Below are 15,734 nucleotides of genomic sequence, written 5' to 3'. Positions count from 1 at the left end.
AGCACCCAAACTCACTGCCATCAGTCGATTCCAGCTCATGACCCTATAGGACGGTAGAACTGCCCTGTGGGTTTCTGAGCCTACGGGAATAGAAACACCCCCCCCCCCCCCAGGTGCCTGTAGTGGCTGTAAGTGTCTGTTGGCAGCCCAGGGCAGAGCCACCATGCCACGAGGAAGCCTCCGTCCTAAAATGGTCTCCTTAGCGGCGAGAAAAGCTAGTGAGAGCTCAGGTGCTCCTCCTCCACTGGGTTGAGCTGCAGGGGACAGCTGCGCGTTGGCCTGCAGCTGACCTCAGAAACTAGAAGTGCTTATTTCTGGCCCGGTCCCTCTGGCTTGTGCGGGCAGGAGTGGAAAGCACCTGCCAGGTGCTGCCGTTAACTTGGCCAATAGGAAGCCGCACCACCACCTGCGTTTCGGAGCAGCTCCCCCACCCAGCACCGTGCCTGGGCGGTCGCGCGCGGCGTGCCTCCAGCTCCCCCGTGTGTAGCATTTGGAGGTGGACGCCCTTGGGTGGCGCCGAGACGCGATTGTTTGTACAACCACCTATTCCGAATGATGAAAAGGAAGGACGCGCGAGCCTCGTCTCCCAGGATCGCCTGCCCTGTGACCTTCAGCAAGCCGCTTGCTCGGGGCGGACGCGCTGGCTCGCCACTCCGGTCCGGTCCGGCCCGCCAGCAGCGAGGGCACGAACGCGCGTCCCGACGGCTCCCGGCCGGAGCGCTCGGGGCGCCCGCAGGCTGCCCTTTTCGGCCAATCACCGCCGAGACCCTCCCCCCTCGCCGGAAGCAGCTGTTGCCCCGCGCGACGGCGACTTCCGGCCTCCTGAACTCGGCGGCGGGAAAAGGCCATGAGCAAGGGCCGCGGGGAAGCTGCGGCGGGAGGTGACGGGGGCGGGGGCGCGCGCACGGGGGACCCTCGGGAGGGAGGCGGCGGGGCGGGGCGGCCGCGTGACCCCGCTCTCCGCCCGCCCCTGCCCCACAGCGCCCGGGCTCCTCCTGCGGTACCTGCAGGAGCAGAACCGCCCCTACAGCGCCCAGGACGTGTTCGGGAACTTGCAGCGGGAGCACGGCCTTGGCAAGGCGGTGAGACTCGGCCTCTCGGAGCTTCCCGGGGGCGGCCCGTCATCCGCCGACACCCACCCCGTCCCCGCGGAGTCACGTTTCTGATTGCCCGGCCCCTCCCCCAGGCGGTGGTGAAGGCGCTGGACCAGCTGGCCCAACAAGGCAGGATCAAAGAGAAGGCGTACGGCAAGCAGAAGATCTACTTTGCAGATCAGGTGAGGGCAGTCGCGCGGGCCACCCCCTTGTGGGAGACCTCGATCGCCAACTGTCTGTCAACTCCTAACACCAGCACCCCTCCTTGGGGGCACCCCGCCAGCTCACACCCCGTCACTTGGCCAGAGGCTTCCTCCTGCTGGACTCCTTAGGGAGAATGTGCCTTCCTCCTACGCGTGTTTGTGTGGGGCGGGGGTGGGTGGGTGTTAAGCAGGTTGCAGGCTTGCCCCAGCACGCCCTGCCCTCCTCCGTCTCTGGCAGGACCAGTTTGACGCGGTGAGCGATGCTGACCTCCAGGCCCTGGACGCCAAGATCGCGGACCTCACCTCGAAGGTGCAGAGTGTGCAGCAGAGCTGCCGCCACATGGAAGCTGGTAGGCCCGGGTGCCTGGCAGGTGCCTTCCTGCAGGGTCTGGTAGCTGCTCACACCCATTGCTGGGCTGTCTCGGGGCATTACGTTGAAAAAGAACTCAAGGCTATTGAACCCCAATTGGCAAGACATGCTTGTGCCTTCCCTACCTACATTCCACAGCCTTGTCTCCTCATTACAACTTCATGGCCCACTACAGGTAGGAGGGGGGCAAAGGGACGGAGAATCAGCTAGCTGGTCATCCGGTAAGCCTGTACTTCCCGGAGCACTTCCTAGACTGCAGAGCCCCAGCTGGGAAGTCTAGCACCCTTCCCTCTGATAGCCCTGACCTGGCGGGGTGTGGTTTCAGAGCTGAAAGAGCTAACCAGTGCCCTGACCACTCCGGAGATGCAGAGACAGCTCCAGGAGTTACAGGAGGAGTGTGGGGGCTACGAGAGGAGACTGGAGAACATCAGGGCAGCCACCAACCACGTAACTCCAGAAGAGAAGGAGCAGGTGGGCCAGCGGGGCAAGCGGGGCGGCAGGCTGGAGGGCTGCTGGGGCAGGGGCTGAGGCGTCCTGTCCTGTCCAGGTTTACCAGGATAGGCAGAAGTACTGCAAGGAGTGGAGGAAGCGGAAGCGCATGGTAAGTGCTAGAGCACCGGGCCTGGAATTGCTGCCTGCCACTCTGACCTGCCTGCCTGCCTGAGGGGTGGCTGTGTTTTTTGTCAGGCCACAGAACTGTGTGATGCAATTCTTGAAGGGTACCCCAAGAGCAAGAAGCAGTTCTTTGTAAGTGCGCCTTTCTTTCTCTCCTGCTCCCCTGGCATCTTGGCCTGGGGAGTTCTCACCCATCCCTCTCCTGCCCGCAGGAGGAAGTTGGGATAGAGACAGATGAAGATTACAACGCTAAGCTCCCAGACCCCTGAGGCGGCCTGCTGGGACTGGGGGATGGGCATGGAAGGCTAGGGGAAGTTGGGTTTTGGTGGCTGTTAACTGCTTTGCCCCTGGGCAGAGCAGTGGGGAAAGGGCATAACCCCAAGTGCTGTGTGGAGGGCTGCAACCTCGAGGGGCCGCACTGTCATCGTCCACCCTCAACCCCCGGAGCTGACCACCTCGGCTTGGAGCAGCATGAATGGGAAGCATTTGACAATTATTTATTGTAATAGTTTGATATAAAAATGTTTGATTTCTTTGTAATGGTCACATCTCCCCAGACAAAAGCGCTGGAGGTGGGCAGGAGAGGACAGTGGGACGGGGTCCTGGAGGCCATGCCCCAGGACCCAAGGCACCTAGGACTCCCCTGGGTGTGTTCACCCCCGGCTTTCATTCTGTGCCCGCCACTGCACAGGGCAAGGCAGCAGCTCGGCGGTGGGTCCGTTCACCTCCAGACTTCACAGTGGTTTCGCAGTGGTTCTGAGATGGCTCAGATTCCAAAGTCCTAACTGTAGCAAAATTCCATTGCTGCCTGTACCCCCCTGCCTTTGCTGTGAGTACAGGGAAGCCTAGGGCTGGGAGGCAGGAGAGGGGTAGAGTATGACGCAAGGGCAGGATCCCCTGCCAGAAATCCCTGGTGAGGGGGCAGCCCCAGTCCCAGTAGGTGCAGCCTGCCTCTGCCCTTCATTGCTGTGCCAGTGTTTCTTCCTTTCTCCCATCCGACTCCTTTTGCCTAAATGGCCACACAGGCCAAATGCTCCTACCCAAGAGACCAACACAGAGGCAAACTGCAGTTTCCAAACATGTAGTTCTGGGCAGATTGGAGGATTGGAGGAAGAGCCAGGGCACTCACAGCAGACACCCAGCCTGAGGCCGTCTGTGAGGGAGCAGGGGCACACTGAGTAGGTTTGAGTGTTACAGTCAATAAAATAAGTTAACCGGAGGCTTTGGAAACGCGGATGGCCCAGCCTACAAGGGTGAGACATCAAGCAGGAGCCAGTGGACTTGTGCATGGGACACTGCAGTCAGGTCCCACAGAGGGAGACCTGGCTTCTTGGGGGCTGTTCTGCTGGTTTCCAAGGGCTGGTCAGTAGAGCTGGTTTTTCAGCTGATGCAAGACGCCAACCATGATCTCTCTCAGGGTCTGGGAGGATGGCAGAGGAGAGAAGACTCAGGCCAGGGGGCAGAGAGAGGTCCTGGTGGTGCCCTCAGAAGGCAGCCCTGGAAAGCACGCTGCCATCGACAGTTAACTGCGACATCCCCAGAGCAGGGTGGAAAGGACAGATGGTACACGCGATCAAGCAGACAGTACAGTATTAGTGGTAGATGCAGGCAATGAGTGCTCATTGCCAAGTTCTCTGGGTGGCGCAGAATGGCAGGACACAGAAGGCAGTACCGTTATAAATAACGACCCCCAGGAATTCAAGTGTCCCACGTGCTGGCCAACGACCCCCCGAAAGACAGCAAGGATGGGAACTCAGCAGCCTCGGGCAGAGCCGGGCTGGCGCTGAGTCAGTGCTGTCCCACCACATCTTCACCAAAGCTCCGAGGAGAAACTAGGTTACGCAGCAGAGGAGGAGAGATGGCAAAAGTCGCAGAAACACCTTTGGGAAACCCCAGAGCTGCCACCGTGCTATTCTGACCTAATGAGGGCTTAGGCCACTTTGCCTAAAGGTAGGGGGACCACCCCAGGACTTCCACCTTGAGGACCACTGCTGCCCCATACCTGAGGCTTACAATGCTCCTCAATCCAGCTGAAGACACAGGCCGACAGCTCCTGGAAGCTGGACACGGAGATGGAGGCATTGAAGGACTGAAACAGGGAGTCCATGATGCCCTGAAACACCTTGAACTTGACCTGGTCAGAAACTTGGTCTTCTCCCTCATGGGGGTTGTTCTGGTGCGCCTTCACGATCTGTTCATAGTTCCTAGAAGCAAGCAGGCCAGGGATGGGGTACTCTACCAGTCCCCAGAAACAACAGGATCCACATACCTCCCCAGGAAAGCGACTGGAGGGGTGAGTAGTCAGCACCTGCTGACCACACACCCCTCTCCCTATCTCCAGCAGGCATGTCCTCAGGGGCTGCTGAGAGCTATGGCTAAGAGTGACCCTAAGATCTACTGTAGTTCCTGGGGAGCCCTTGGAACAGGAGGGGGTGAACTCAAGTCAGCCTCAAAGTACCCCCCCCCCAAGCTTTGGCACCTCCAGTTAGCAGCCTCTTACACTTTCATGATCTTTAGGGCTGTGACGTCCTTGCGTAGCGTGCACACTTCCTCCTCCTGCTTTTTCTTCTCCTTGTGCAGAAACTGGATGTAGTCAATGGCTGTGGTAGATGTGGGCTTAGTGAGGGGACAAGGCTGACCTGGTGACTCCTGCCCACCCCATTACGGCCCCCAAATCAGGGACACGAGTGGGTGGGAGGTGCTGGCCCCCGCCCCGCCCCGTGGGTCTGCGCCCCTCCCGCAGGCTCTGTCCTGCGTACTCTTTTGTAGCACGATGGCTTTGCTGAGCTTTTGGGAGCCGATGGAGAAGTCCTGCTGCTGGCACGTGGGGACGATGGTCTGAAGGTCATCGTAGCCTCTCTGTGGAGATAGCAGGGGAAATGCAGTCCTGAGGGCAACGTAGTGCCAAGCTCAGCTTCCCTAACACCAAGTTTCATGCTCATAAGCTCAAAGGGGCAGGGGAGGTTGGAAGGAGAGACCTGATCACGTCTAGAGAGTGGACCAAACTGACCAGGTGGCCTGGGATTGCCTGACAATCCTCCTGAGGGCCTGGGCAAACAAACCTGAGGCGTAGGGGCCCTCCTCACCTTGATGGCGTCCCTCCTCTTCTGCTCGGCCTGGGTGTGTGCACGCCGCCGCCGGTCCTTGTAGGACTCCTTGTAAGACTCCTGGTGGTAATCGCTGTCCTCGTCATCTGTGCTCAGAGTTGGGGGCGGGGAGAGGTCATCCTGGGGCCCAGCTACCCCACCTTTACCCAGCTGGGGGGGAGGAGAGGAACTTGGTGAACAGGAGCTAAGACTCTAGATGAGGGCCAAGCTGGTGAGCCCTGTGTTTAGGAAAGCTCCTAAGATGCTGGCATAGCTGGACCCCTGCGGGGAAGTGGCACTGCCTACCTGTGTTGGGGACAGAAGAGGCACTGGTGGAGCCGATGCTATTAGCTCTGGAAACTACACTCCCCTTTCGGGTGCTCTCTACAAACAGCCCTGTAAGAGAGAGGCCCCAGTCATGATGGATGGGTGTGGGGGGGGGTTGCTGCCAAGCCCTGACACCTGACGTCTGAAATGCTGACCACTCTTCAAGTCTGAAGTTAGCCACGCCAGCGCCCTGCCATCCCACTGCTGCTGTCGTGTGCACTGCGCGGGGGCTGCAGTAACAATCGCTGGGGCATCTGGACAAGAGGGTGAGGATGACCAGCTGTCCCCCTTGGCTGCTCTCATCCCCTCACCCGCCCCTCTTGAGAGGGAACTGTGTCACTGCCTCCTGTCCCTGAGCTCCTCGCCTCACTGCGTGCACTGTGCCCAGGTGTGGCCAACAAGGTCACCGTGGGTGGGGGACGGAGGTGGGGAGGCACTCACCAGGATCCTGGCTGTTGTCGCTGTAGGCAGCTTCCACCTGGGGCACCGAGCAAGGAAGAAGCCCATCAGAACCCCGTCCCTGGGAGAAGGCGCCCCAATTCACTGTGTGCCCGCGCGGAGAACGTTCCCCTTTGGGAGCCGCCCCTCTGCCCACCGCTCTCCCTCGGGCGCACACCGGCCTCCCCCTAGTAAGACGCGGCCTGGGAAAGAGGCGCGCACCCCCTCGTCCTCGGAGCCCCGTGGCTGCACGAGCCCGCCCTCCCCTCCTATCTCCCCCCGCCGGCGGCGGGCGCCCCGGGGCTTGCCTTGACCCAGGGGTCTTCGGGAGAGGCGACGGGCTCCGTCATCTTGGGCCCGCCGGGCCGGAAGCTGGCCTGCGGGCGAGCGCCCTGCGGAAAGGAGGCGCGCCGCGTGACCCGAGCCCGCCAACCCGCGGCCGGGAGGCGGCCGGGGTCACGTGCCGCTCGGAGCGCGCCGCCCACAGCCGCGCGGGTCCGCGTCGGGCTCCACGGCCGCGCTGGGCGCTCTTCCCCCAGCCGGGCCGGGCGGCCTCCTGCCGGGCCGGGCGGCCTGCGTGCTGGCCCTTCTGGGAGGGCGGCGGGCGGCTCCGCAGGGCCCTTCCGGACTCCCCGGAGGGTCTGGCCGCTGCGAGGCCCGCGGCTGGTCAGTGCTGCCCCCCATCCGGCCCGCCCGCGGGGCCAGCTCCCTGGCTGCCAGCCCTGGTCCGGCCCCACGGAGAGCCGGCCACCGGAAGAAGACAGTACATCCACCTGGCAACATTCACCTTTAATTGTTACAGGCTGCGTGTTTGCCTCGGCCCACTCCCCTGTGGGCAAGCAAGCGCGGGGCAAGCGGGAGGCGAGCTCGCCCAAGGGCCTGCACTCTCACAGGCCGCCCCTCGGCGAGGGCTCACAGCAGCAGGTGGCAAGGGCCAGCCCTGCCCAGCTCGGCTAGGACGCCTCAGGTCCTCTTCCCAGGGGATTTCTCCTCAGGGCCCAGGCCAGGGCCACCCACCGAGCACTCATGCCACTCACAGGCACGACGGCACCTTGGGAATGCGCTTCTGCAGAAGGCTCCAGGCTTTCTCCACCTGTGGGCAGGCCAGAACGTTGGAAGATGAGAAAAAGCTGAAGGCCAGCTGGGCAGATGCCCCTGGGGACTCTTTGCCCACCACCCAGCCTTGTCAGGGGCACTCACCTGGCGCTGGGTGATGTGGGGCTCCCACAGGGTGCTCAATACCACGTGGCTCTGGTCCACCAGCTGCTGCCCACTCATCTGGCTCTGCAGCCGGCTCTGGGCTGCTGCCTCGCTCAGGCCATCGCGCTCCACAATGCGCCGCACAGCCTGGGTACAACACATGAGTGGGTGTGGATGTCACGGTCCAGCCCCAGTTCAGGCAGGAAGCCTTTGCAGGGAAGGGGAGGGGAGGAGTCCAGGTACCTCACTCTCTGGGATGACCACGGTCCACACCTCATGCACCATGTTCTGCCAGCCGGCTTCTAGCAGCATGGCAGCATCGATCACACACACTCGCTTTCCTGCGGGCAAGACCCCTGTCACCGGCGGTGGTGCCTTGCCCCCCTCCCATGGGTCATAATCCCAAGGCAATGTGGATGCCTGGTGTGGGCCTGACTGCTCCCTCCCCTTGGCTGCTCTCATTGTCCTTGCTCCTCACCAGCCGTCCTCAAACTATGGCCCGCCGGCCACGTGCAGCCCACTGAGTGTTTTTGCCCTGTTTTGGTTTTTTACTTCAAAATAAGATATGTGCAGTGTGCATAGGAATTTGTTCAGTTTTTTTTTAAATTACAGTTCAGCCCTCCAATGGGTCTGAGGGACAGTGAACTGGGCCCCCCGTTTAAAATGTTTGAGGACCCCTGCTGCTCACCCTCGGTCACAGCCAGGGCAAGCTCCTCCTGGGCCAGCGTTGCAATAATCGGCCACATGATGTCAGTGAGCACCTTCAGCTGCTTCTGGAGAGGGGCGGAGAGCAGGCAAGGGTTACCTTCCTTCAGGGCAGGAGCCCATCCAATTCCAGGGAGTGGGGGGTCCCCTGGGAGCAGGTGAGTGGAAACCAGCATTCTGGGCCAAATCTGCGAGAGCCTTGGGGTCCCAACCCTGAGGTGTCGGTGCCCCAGGGCCGGCGTCTACCTTGTTCCCAAACACCCGGGCGCCCAGGATCTTCCTGTTGATGGTACCGTCTTTATGGAGAATATCTGGATGACAAAGATGGAGACCAGAGCAAGGAGGCCAGGCCACCTCCTCACGTCAGGCCACCTCCAGCCTGCCCCAGTTATTACCTGGTCCAAAGGCTTCCACCACCGGCTGGTAGGCAGGGCCACCTGGGGCGTAGGCCCGATGGCCCAAGTGGTCGCTGTCGATGATATAGGCCCCCAGGCCCTTTAGCCGCCGAGCTACTGAGCTCTTCCCCGAGCCACTAATGCCAGTCAACCCGATCACATAGAGAGCGGAGGGAAGCTCTGGTCTCTTCTGGGGGTAGATGAGAGAGCGCAAACCCCATAGTTACCAGGGCCCTCAGGCGCATGCTCAGGGGGACTCCTCAGACTCCACCAGCCAGTATGCCCAGCACGCCCCAGCGTGGGGCAGGGACCTACATGTGGGGGCCGAAGCATATCTCCCAGCATTCGGTGGCGGAAGCTGGAGGAACTGACTTTATCTTCTTCGTTTTCCTCATGGCTGGGGTCTTTCAGCAGCTGGATCTGGAACAGGACAAGCTCCTCCAGGTTCTGCAGGAAGCGGGGAGGGGGAAGGTGGGGTGAGATGAAAGGCAAACCCCAACACCCACCTGCCTCTCATCTTCACTTATGCATCCTGGGTTCCTCTTCCAACTCTGAAAGCGTTCGAGAGTCCAGTTCCCCCCTGCCTCTCCCCATTGCCAGCAAAGCCTAAATCTTCCCTCTGGGGCCCCAGTCGTGCCAAAAGCCTCCCCCAGCGACCTTCCCCACCCCAAGGCACTCCTGCCAGCCTCCCTCAGGGCTTACATTCTCAAGGCGGAAGCGGTTGACCGCCATCCCCCCACGATAGGTCTCCTCACTGACCACCAGGAACTCCAGGGACGGGTCAGAGCCAGCGGGCCCATAGGGGTCCAGCAGGGGGACGAGATCAAAAGTCAAGGAGGGCTTGATGTCCACCAGGAACTCACTCAGACGGTCCACACGTTCTGCATAGGGCTGGAGCAGCTCGGGGAGCAACTTGCCTGGGGAACCAATGAGGGGCAGTTTGGGCAAGAGTACTCCTGGGGCCCTCTAAAGGGAAGGGGTCTGTAGGTAGGGGCCTGGGAGGGAGGAGGCAGGCGAGCACAACAGTTGCTAGAAGGGTTCCCTCTGCCCTGTCCCCCAACACACACACACACACACATCTTGGAGCTTATGGGGCCTGATGGAAACAGGTAAATATATGCAGAAGGCTGTGGTTCAAGGTCATTTTGACAAGCTATACACAGGGTCTCTGGGACCCTTTTCTTAACACGGAGGGCATCGATGCCCGAGGTGAAGCCCATCTCTATGTGCTCATGTGTGCAAAGCAAAGCAGCGCACAGTGGCTCCTGGGGGCACATCAGGAAACCAGAGGGATCTGGGGAAAGGGAACTGCCGCCCTGGAAACAGCGGCTTGGTTTGTGCAGGGGCTGTGGGTTTGAGCACAAAAGTCGTGTGATGTTCTAGCCCTCAAGTATTGAAACGTACTGACAAATAAGTGAAAGTGTGGATTTCAAAACTAAGCTAAAAGTTGCTGGAAGGGCCAGCCTGTACCCAGAGAAAAAGCCACGAGAAAGACCATTCCAGAGAAATAGGGCAAATGGGCATGAGTTGGTGAAGGACGAGACCCACCACCACCCGAGGGCCCCCTCTTGTGGCCTCAGGTATTACTACCTACAACCCAGCCAGCCCCTTTTAGCCCAAGATCCCCAACTTCAGGGTGCAGCCCTGGGTGTCTACGAAAGTGCAGGTTCCCATTAGGAGAATCACCATACTGGGCTGACTGCCCCACCGGGAAAGCTGTATCTATTCAGTGAACAACACTTCCTTTTACACCAACTGAGTGCCAGTTCTTCGATTTGGACAAACAGACTTGGGGTCCTGCAGGGCCCCCAGGCCGGCTTCCCGCTCACTCACTCTTGAGGAGGTCCCTGTCGGCTACTCCCACCACCAGCTGCTCCTGGGCCAGAATGCAGGAGACGCTGAGCAACAGCTTGTGGGCATTGTGCAGGCGGTCGAAGGTGCCGCCCACCGCTCCGCGGTGGTATCCCCGCACCGGCTGCTTCGGGGACCTGGCCGCTGGGGAGGAAGGCTTGATGGTGGCGGCTGAGGAGACATCCGGGGGCTCCACGGATGGCGCCCTAGGCCCGTACTCGGGATACAGCAGCACCGACGCTAGCTGCGGGCAGCAGCTGTAACAACTGGTGGCGTAGCGCTCGAGCTGTTGCTTGACTGGGTTGTACTGGCTGCCATCCAGGGTCTGGAAGTCAGTCAGCACCACTTCCGGCGGGTGGGCCAGGTTCTGCACTGAGCAGAACTGGGGAGGGAGAACGGCGCTCTTGGTTCGAATGTTGGTCAGCAGGACTCGGACGTCCAGGTGCTTGTGGACATCGGCGCCTGTGTAGAGGTGCGTGATGAGATCGAGGACCTCAAACGTGGCCTGCACGAGGCTGGGCTCGGGCTGAGCGGGGCCTTCCAGGCTCAGGCCGGGCTGCAGGTGGACATAGAGCGTCTGATTCACCAGCCGGGCCGCTGAGGTTAGGATCGGGGCCAGGCGGGGGCTCAGCGAGGCCAGAGGCGTCGTCAGCACCAGGAGGCCTGACCGGAACGCGGCCATGGTGTCCCGGCCTGTGGATAGTTCGGGAGGTGAGACGAAGGCGGCCGAGGCCGAGACCTGCACGGACCTTGGACGCTGGGCCCGGGCCAGGTGTCAGCGCTGATCAAAGGGGACGGGACGGGGGAGCGGCTTGGCAGGCAGGGCCCCCGGGTGGTCCCGAGTCTGGGTTTCTTTGACTCACAGGGCGGGGAGTTCACAGAGCTGAATGCAAGTGGGGCGGTGGGAGCGCGGGCAGGGACACTGAGTCACAGGGCCGGGGGGCCGGGAGCCCCGGGCCCGCTTGCTGCGCTGCAGCAGAGTCATCCGGGACTCGGGAGGGCGCGGGACGGGGGGCACTCCGATCTGTCCCCTACTCACTGACGGCTGCGAGCTGGGGCTCGGGCTCCGGCTCCGCCTGTAGCGCCGAGGAAGCCGCCGGAGCAGTGACCCGGAACCACTAGCCGGGACCTTCGACCCCCGACCTACGGCAAGCGAGAGCCCTCCCACGGCTCCACGTTCGTCCGAGCGAGAGTCTCGCGAGCTTTCCGAAAGGGGGCGGTCCCGCCGACGGGGCGGGGCGGGGCTGCGTCGCCGAGATCCCGCGTAGGCGTGCGTCCTCGCTCCCGGGCCGGGCAGCCCCGACTGTGGGCGAGGCTGGGTGGCCTTCAGGGCACCCAGGAGCCGAAGGCAAAGCCGGAGCTAACTTCCGACTTAACTTCGCAGAAGCAGGTGGGTGGGCGCCCTAGAGCGCCACATGAACGGGGCTTGGTGTCCCCGAAGCCCGCCTGGCCCCCACCTAGTCCAAGGAGCCTCGCGTGGAAGGCACAGGGGCAGTTGTCCAGGTCCCCCTTGTGTAGGAGAAAACGCCCTGTATGCTCAAGGGGTTTCCAGCACGATAGAGAGGCCAGGTCTCCTGGCTCAGGTGGGGTGCCCTCCGAGAGGTGCCCGAGGTGCAGCGATGCGCCTCTGCGGGGAGGGGACCCGGGGAGGACAGCCGCTGTGGGCATGAGCGAGGGAGTGGAGACAGGTAAGGGGTAGCCTTCTCCACGGGAGGGCAAAGCCTGTGGCTGTCAGGAGTGAGAGCAGGTAAATTTCCCCAGAAATCTCCCAAGAGAGAAATCAGTCTCCACGACTCCAGTTGCATGCTGTTTGTGATCCTGCACTAAGTAAAACCGTTTATACTTAATTTTGTGTTTGTCTTTTGTTTTTCCTCTTAAAGAGGCCCCAAGAAGTAGATAAGCCCCAGGCCCCATTAAACCCGTGTCTGCCCGTGGAACCCCAACTCAAATAGCTGCAGCGCCACACAGGCACGAACGGGGCAGCTTTCCTGCAGGGGACATGGTCAGCTGCGTTTTAAACGGAGGACCCCATTTGAAGAAGCAAAGGCTCTGAACTGTCAGGGAGTAACGGTCAGCTCACGGCCACTTCAGTCGGACTCAGCAACCCTAGAGGACAGGGTGGGACTGCCCCTGTGGATTTCAGACTGCAAGTCTTTATAGGAGTAGAAAGCCTCATCTTTCTGCTGCACAGTAACTGGCGGTTTCAAACTGCTAACTTTGCAGTTAGTAACTCAACAGTAACCTTTACACCGCCAGGGTCCCAACTATTGGACGGAGTAAAACTCCGTGAGGTTCTCAGGGCTGTAGTCTACAGACAGACTAAAGATCTTTTGGTTAGCAGCTGGGCACTAGGTGGCACTGTGGTATAGTGAGCTAGCCCTTGGGCTGCTAACCGCAAGGACAGCAGTTCAAATCCACCAGCTGCTACTCCAGAGACATATGAGACTGCCTAGGCTCATGAACAGTCTTGGAAACAGAAAACCACGGAGGCAGCGCTAACCTGTCCCATAGGGACACTGTGAGTTGGCATCCACTCAATGGCAGTGAGCGAGTTTTTGGTTATAAGTGAGAATTGCCAATGACAATGAGCTGAGTAGTTTGATATGCAGGTACCAGGACCCCTGGTGGCACAGTGGAATACAAATTGTGTTGCTGGTCACAAGATCAGCAGTTCAAACCCAATTTGAAGGGAGAACAACGAAGTTGCCTGAGATTTAAAGTCTCAGAAAGCCGACGGGTTAGGGTTCAGGCTAAGAGTCCAAGAACCAACTGGATGGTAGTGGCTTGAGGTACAAGAGACAGGCCAGTGAACAAGACCAAGTCCCTGCCCTGCTGGAGTTTACATTACTGTGTCGAAGGGTAGGGTGGCAAAAGCTACAGTTAACAACTGATCATACCAGTGGTAAAGGAACCCTGGTGGCTTAGTTGAACTGTTAGTTACCAGGTTGGCAGCTCAACACCACCAGCCACCCTGCAGGAGGAAGATGAGGCTTTCTACTCCCAAAAGATTTAGTCTTCAAAACTCACAGGAGCAGTTCTATAGGGCCTCTGTGAGTCCAAAGGGACTGGATGGCAGTCAGGTGCGTTTTGATAAGTGATGATTAAGTGCTAACAAGAAAGCAGAGGGAGGGGCTTCCCTGGAGGAGCAGAAAACTGCCGCCAAGTCCATTCTGACTCACAGCCGCCCTATGGGACAGGACTGGCTCCTCTTTCTCGCGAGGAGGGGTGGTGGTTTCTACTGCTGACCTTGAGGTAAGGAGCTCCATGCATAACTCCTAAGGGGAGAGGGAATGCTATTTAAGAGAATAACAGGAGAATGGAAAGCAAAAGATGCTTTGCGCGTGAAATGACCGGCTGTTCCTTCTTTACAAACCATTCTGGCCCTCTGCACAGATTTCACTGTTGGTGGCGAGGGCAGCATGCCAGAAACCAGCTAGGAGGCTCCTGCAAAGATCCAGAGAGAGTTAGATGACTGTGTGCCTGGGTGGTTCCAGAAGGTGGTTGGAAAGTTGATGTAGAGCTGGCAGTATGTGCTAATGGGCTGGAGAAAGGACATGTGTGTGAGAGGGAGGGGGGTGAGCAGTGAAGGAGCACCGCAGGCTTTTGGACACTGGGTTACACATCATGTGGAAGTGATGAACATGCCGTTAGAGAGACAGGCCTGAAGTCTGGGTGAGGATGGGGCTGGAAATCTGTGGAGGTTCTTTTTATGTGGCTCGACGGTATAAAAATGTCATGAAGTCAGGATTACATGAGGCTACTAAGAAAATGAATAAATTTCATTTTAACCTGTGGCTGCTGTAATCGGTTTTACAGTGCTGTCTGTCTCAGGACAAGGCTACTGACATCCTGGCCGAGGCTCTGGGGCAGTGGGTCTCAACCTTCCTCACACCGTGACCTTTCATACAGTTCCTCATGTGGTGGTGACCCCAACCAGAACATTATTTTCCTTGCTACTGCATCCCTGTCATTTTGCTACCCTTATGAACTGTCATGTAAATATGTGATATGCAGGATGTATTTTCATGGTAACAAACGGAACATAATTAAAGCATCGCGATTCATCACAAAAAAATATGTCATTCTATATTGTGAAATATTTATTTCTAATGAAAAATAAATGAAATTTTGTCTTAAAGCATGGTGTAGCATGGGTAACAGTCCTCATGCTGGGTGCCCGTATGTGGGCGTATCTGCATATGGGCGGACCTGCCTGGAGACAGATAGAGGAACAGTGTCTGGGTTCTTAAGACCATGGGAAATATGTGTTTTCCGGTGGTCTTAGGCGACCCCTGTGAAAGGGTCGTTTGACCATTAAAGGGGTCTCGACCCACTGGTTGAGAACCGCTGGTTGAGAACCGCTGGTCTAAGGGAACCCTCTGAGGCTTCATCCATGTGTGAACCCTGAAAATGGAGTTTGGGTTCCCGTTGTGATCCATAGCCTTCTGTACACCAGGTGTTCACAATATCTTATCATTTGACCTCCCCTTTTAAAAATATTTATCTCCCTGTTAACCTACTCTAAAATTGTTTCAGCTAAAAAAACAAAAGTGTATAGGGCGTAGGAAAATACATGTGGACTAAGCCTGTAGTGAATCTCCTCTGGCCAAAGCCTAGGGCTGGGGACAGCCTTGCTACACGCAGAGTGCCTTGGAAAGTGGACTATTGTAGGTGCAGTTAGGCTATAATTTAACGCCTTATCATTTGATCTCCCTTTTGACCCATTTTTAATTTATTCCAGGTTTTAATATTTTCTATTGAGATGACTTTATTATCTTTGTTTTTCTGCCACGAAATCCAGGATGGTACGGTACATCCATAGAGACAGTAACTGGATCAGTGGTGCCCCGGGAGTGTGGCTGGGAGGTGGGGGTCATGGGGAGCTAATGATCATGGATGCCGGAAGGAAGAACAGGTTCTAAAGTTCATTTTGGTTAGGGTTGGACAACTCTCAATATGACTGAAATATTGAATTGTATGACTTGAATTATATGCCAATAACATTTTTAAAAAGAGAGCAAATATGCACTCACGAAAACGTCTTAGCAAAGCTAACTCCACCTTGGTCAGGCCCCCCAGGATGACCACCCAAGCTTGAGGGCACACACGCATACTGTTGAGCGGCCGCTGGGTTCTGAGAACAGGCTCATGCCCCACCCTGTCCCTTTACCTTCCTGGGTGCTGTGGGACACTAGCAAGGGCAGGCTGGTCGTGAGGATCCTTGCTGCCCTTTCCCCCCAAAGCAGAAGTGGCAGGTAGAACAACAGGCCCAGAGAAGACCCTTCTGTGGAGGTAGCACCCGAGCAGGATGCAGTGGCCCCATGCCCCTACAGAACCCCAAGAGCTCCAAGCTGCTGCTCCTCCCTCCTCCCACTCCCCAGGCTCTCCCTGGCCAGTGCCAGCTTGGCCTCGCCCTCCTTTCAGACTGCAACCTGCCTGTTCCCTGGCTT

General features: G+C 58.7%; 3 protein-coding genes across 7 annotated transcripts; 1 reads left to right on the top strand and 2 right to left on the bottom strand.

Moving 5' to 3' along the window:
• The first annotated feature begins 635 nt into the window (after window positions 1-635).
• On the top strand, window positions 636-2,822 carry PSMC3IP (PSMC3 interacting protein). Of its 2 annotated transcripts, XM_075561864.1 has the most exons (8): window positions 647-881; window positions 982-1,082; window positions 1,187-1,276; window positions 1,536-1,647; window positions 1,993-2,138; window positions 2,215-2,268; window positions 2,355-2,414; window positions 2,495-2,822. In XM_075561864.1, exons 1-8 carry the CDS (start codon window positions 848-850, stop codon window positions 2,549-2,551), a joined length of 654 nt encoding a protein of 217 aa, XP_075417979.1. In that variant the 5' UTR covers window positions 647-847; the 3' UTR covers window positions 2,552-2,822. The 2 variants fall into 2 exon arrangements, with proteins under 2 accessions (XP_075417980.1, XP_075417979.1); XM_075561865.1 differs by lacking the exon at window positions 2,355-2,414 and having other exon boundaries at window positions 636-881.
• A 525-nt stretch (window positions 2,823-3,347) lies between these two features.
• MLX (MAX dimerization protein MLX) lies at window positions 3,348-6,570 on the bottom strand. 4 transcript variants are annotated; one of them, XM_075561861.1, is made up of 8 exons: window positions 6,442-6,570; window positions 6,137-6,173; window positions 5,675-5,764; window positions 5,369-5,475; window positions 5,042-5,141; window positions 4,783-4,882; window positions 4,285-4,486; window positions 3,348-3,702 (listed from the first exon to the last, which is right to left on the bottom strand). In XM_075561861.1, the coding sequence occupies exons 1-8, from the start codon at window positions 6,481-6,483 to the stop codon at window positions 3,646-3,648; spliced, it is 735 nt and encodes a 244-aa protein (XP_075417976.1). In that variant the 5' UTR covers window positions 6,484-6,570; the 3' UTR covers window positions 3,348-3,645. The 4 variants fall into 4 exon arrangements, with proteins under 4 accessions (XP_075417976.1, XP_075417975.1, XP_075417978.1 ...); XM_075561860.1 differs by having other exon boundaries at window positions 6,137-6,215; window positions 6,442-6,558; XM_075561863.1 differs by lacking the exon at window positions 5,675-5,764.
• Window positions 6,571-6,703: 133 nt separating this feature from the next.
• On the bottom strand, window positions 6,704-11,054 carry COASY (Coenzyme A synthase). Its single transcript, XM_075561859.1, has 9 exons — window positions 10,267-11,054; window positions 9,136-9,350; window positions 8,749-8,880; window positions 8,434-8,623; window positions 8,285-8,349; window positions 8,022-8,106; window positions 7,577-7,674; window positions 7,334-7,480; window positions 6,704-7,226 (listed from the first exon to the last, which is right to left on the bottom strand). The coding sequence occupies exons 1-9, from the start codon at window positions 10,964-10,966 to the stop codon at window positions 7,167-7,169; spliced, it is 1,692 nt and encodes a 563-aa protein (XP_075417974.1). The 5' UTR covers window positions 10,967-11,054; the 3' UTR covers window positions 6,704-7,166.
• Between the last annotated feature and the right edge of the window lie 4,680 nt (window positions 11,055-15,734).

Source organism: Tenrec ecaudatus, chromosome 10, assembly GCF_050624435.1.
Source record: "Tenrec ecaudatus isolate mTenEca1 chromosome 10, mTenEca1.hap1, whole genome shotgun sequence".
NCBI classification, from domain to species: domain Eukaryota; kingdom Metazoa; phylum Chordata; class Mammalia; order Afrosoricida; family Tenrecidae; genus Tenrec; species Tenrec ecaudatus.
The sequence above is the reverse complement of the archived record's forward strand: the minus strand, read 5'-3'. Positions and strand labels throughout refer to the sequence as shown.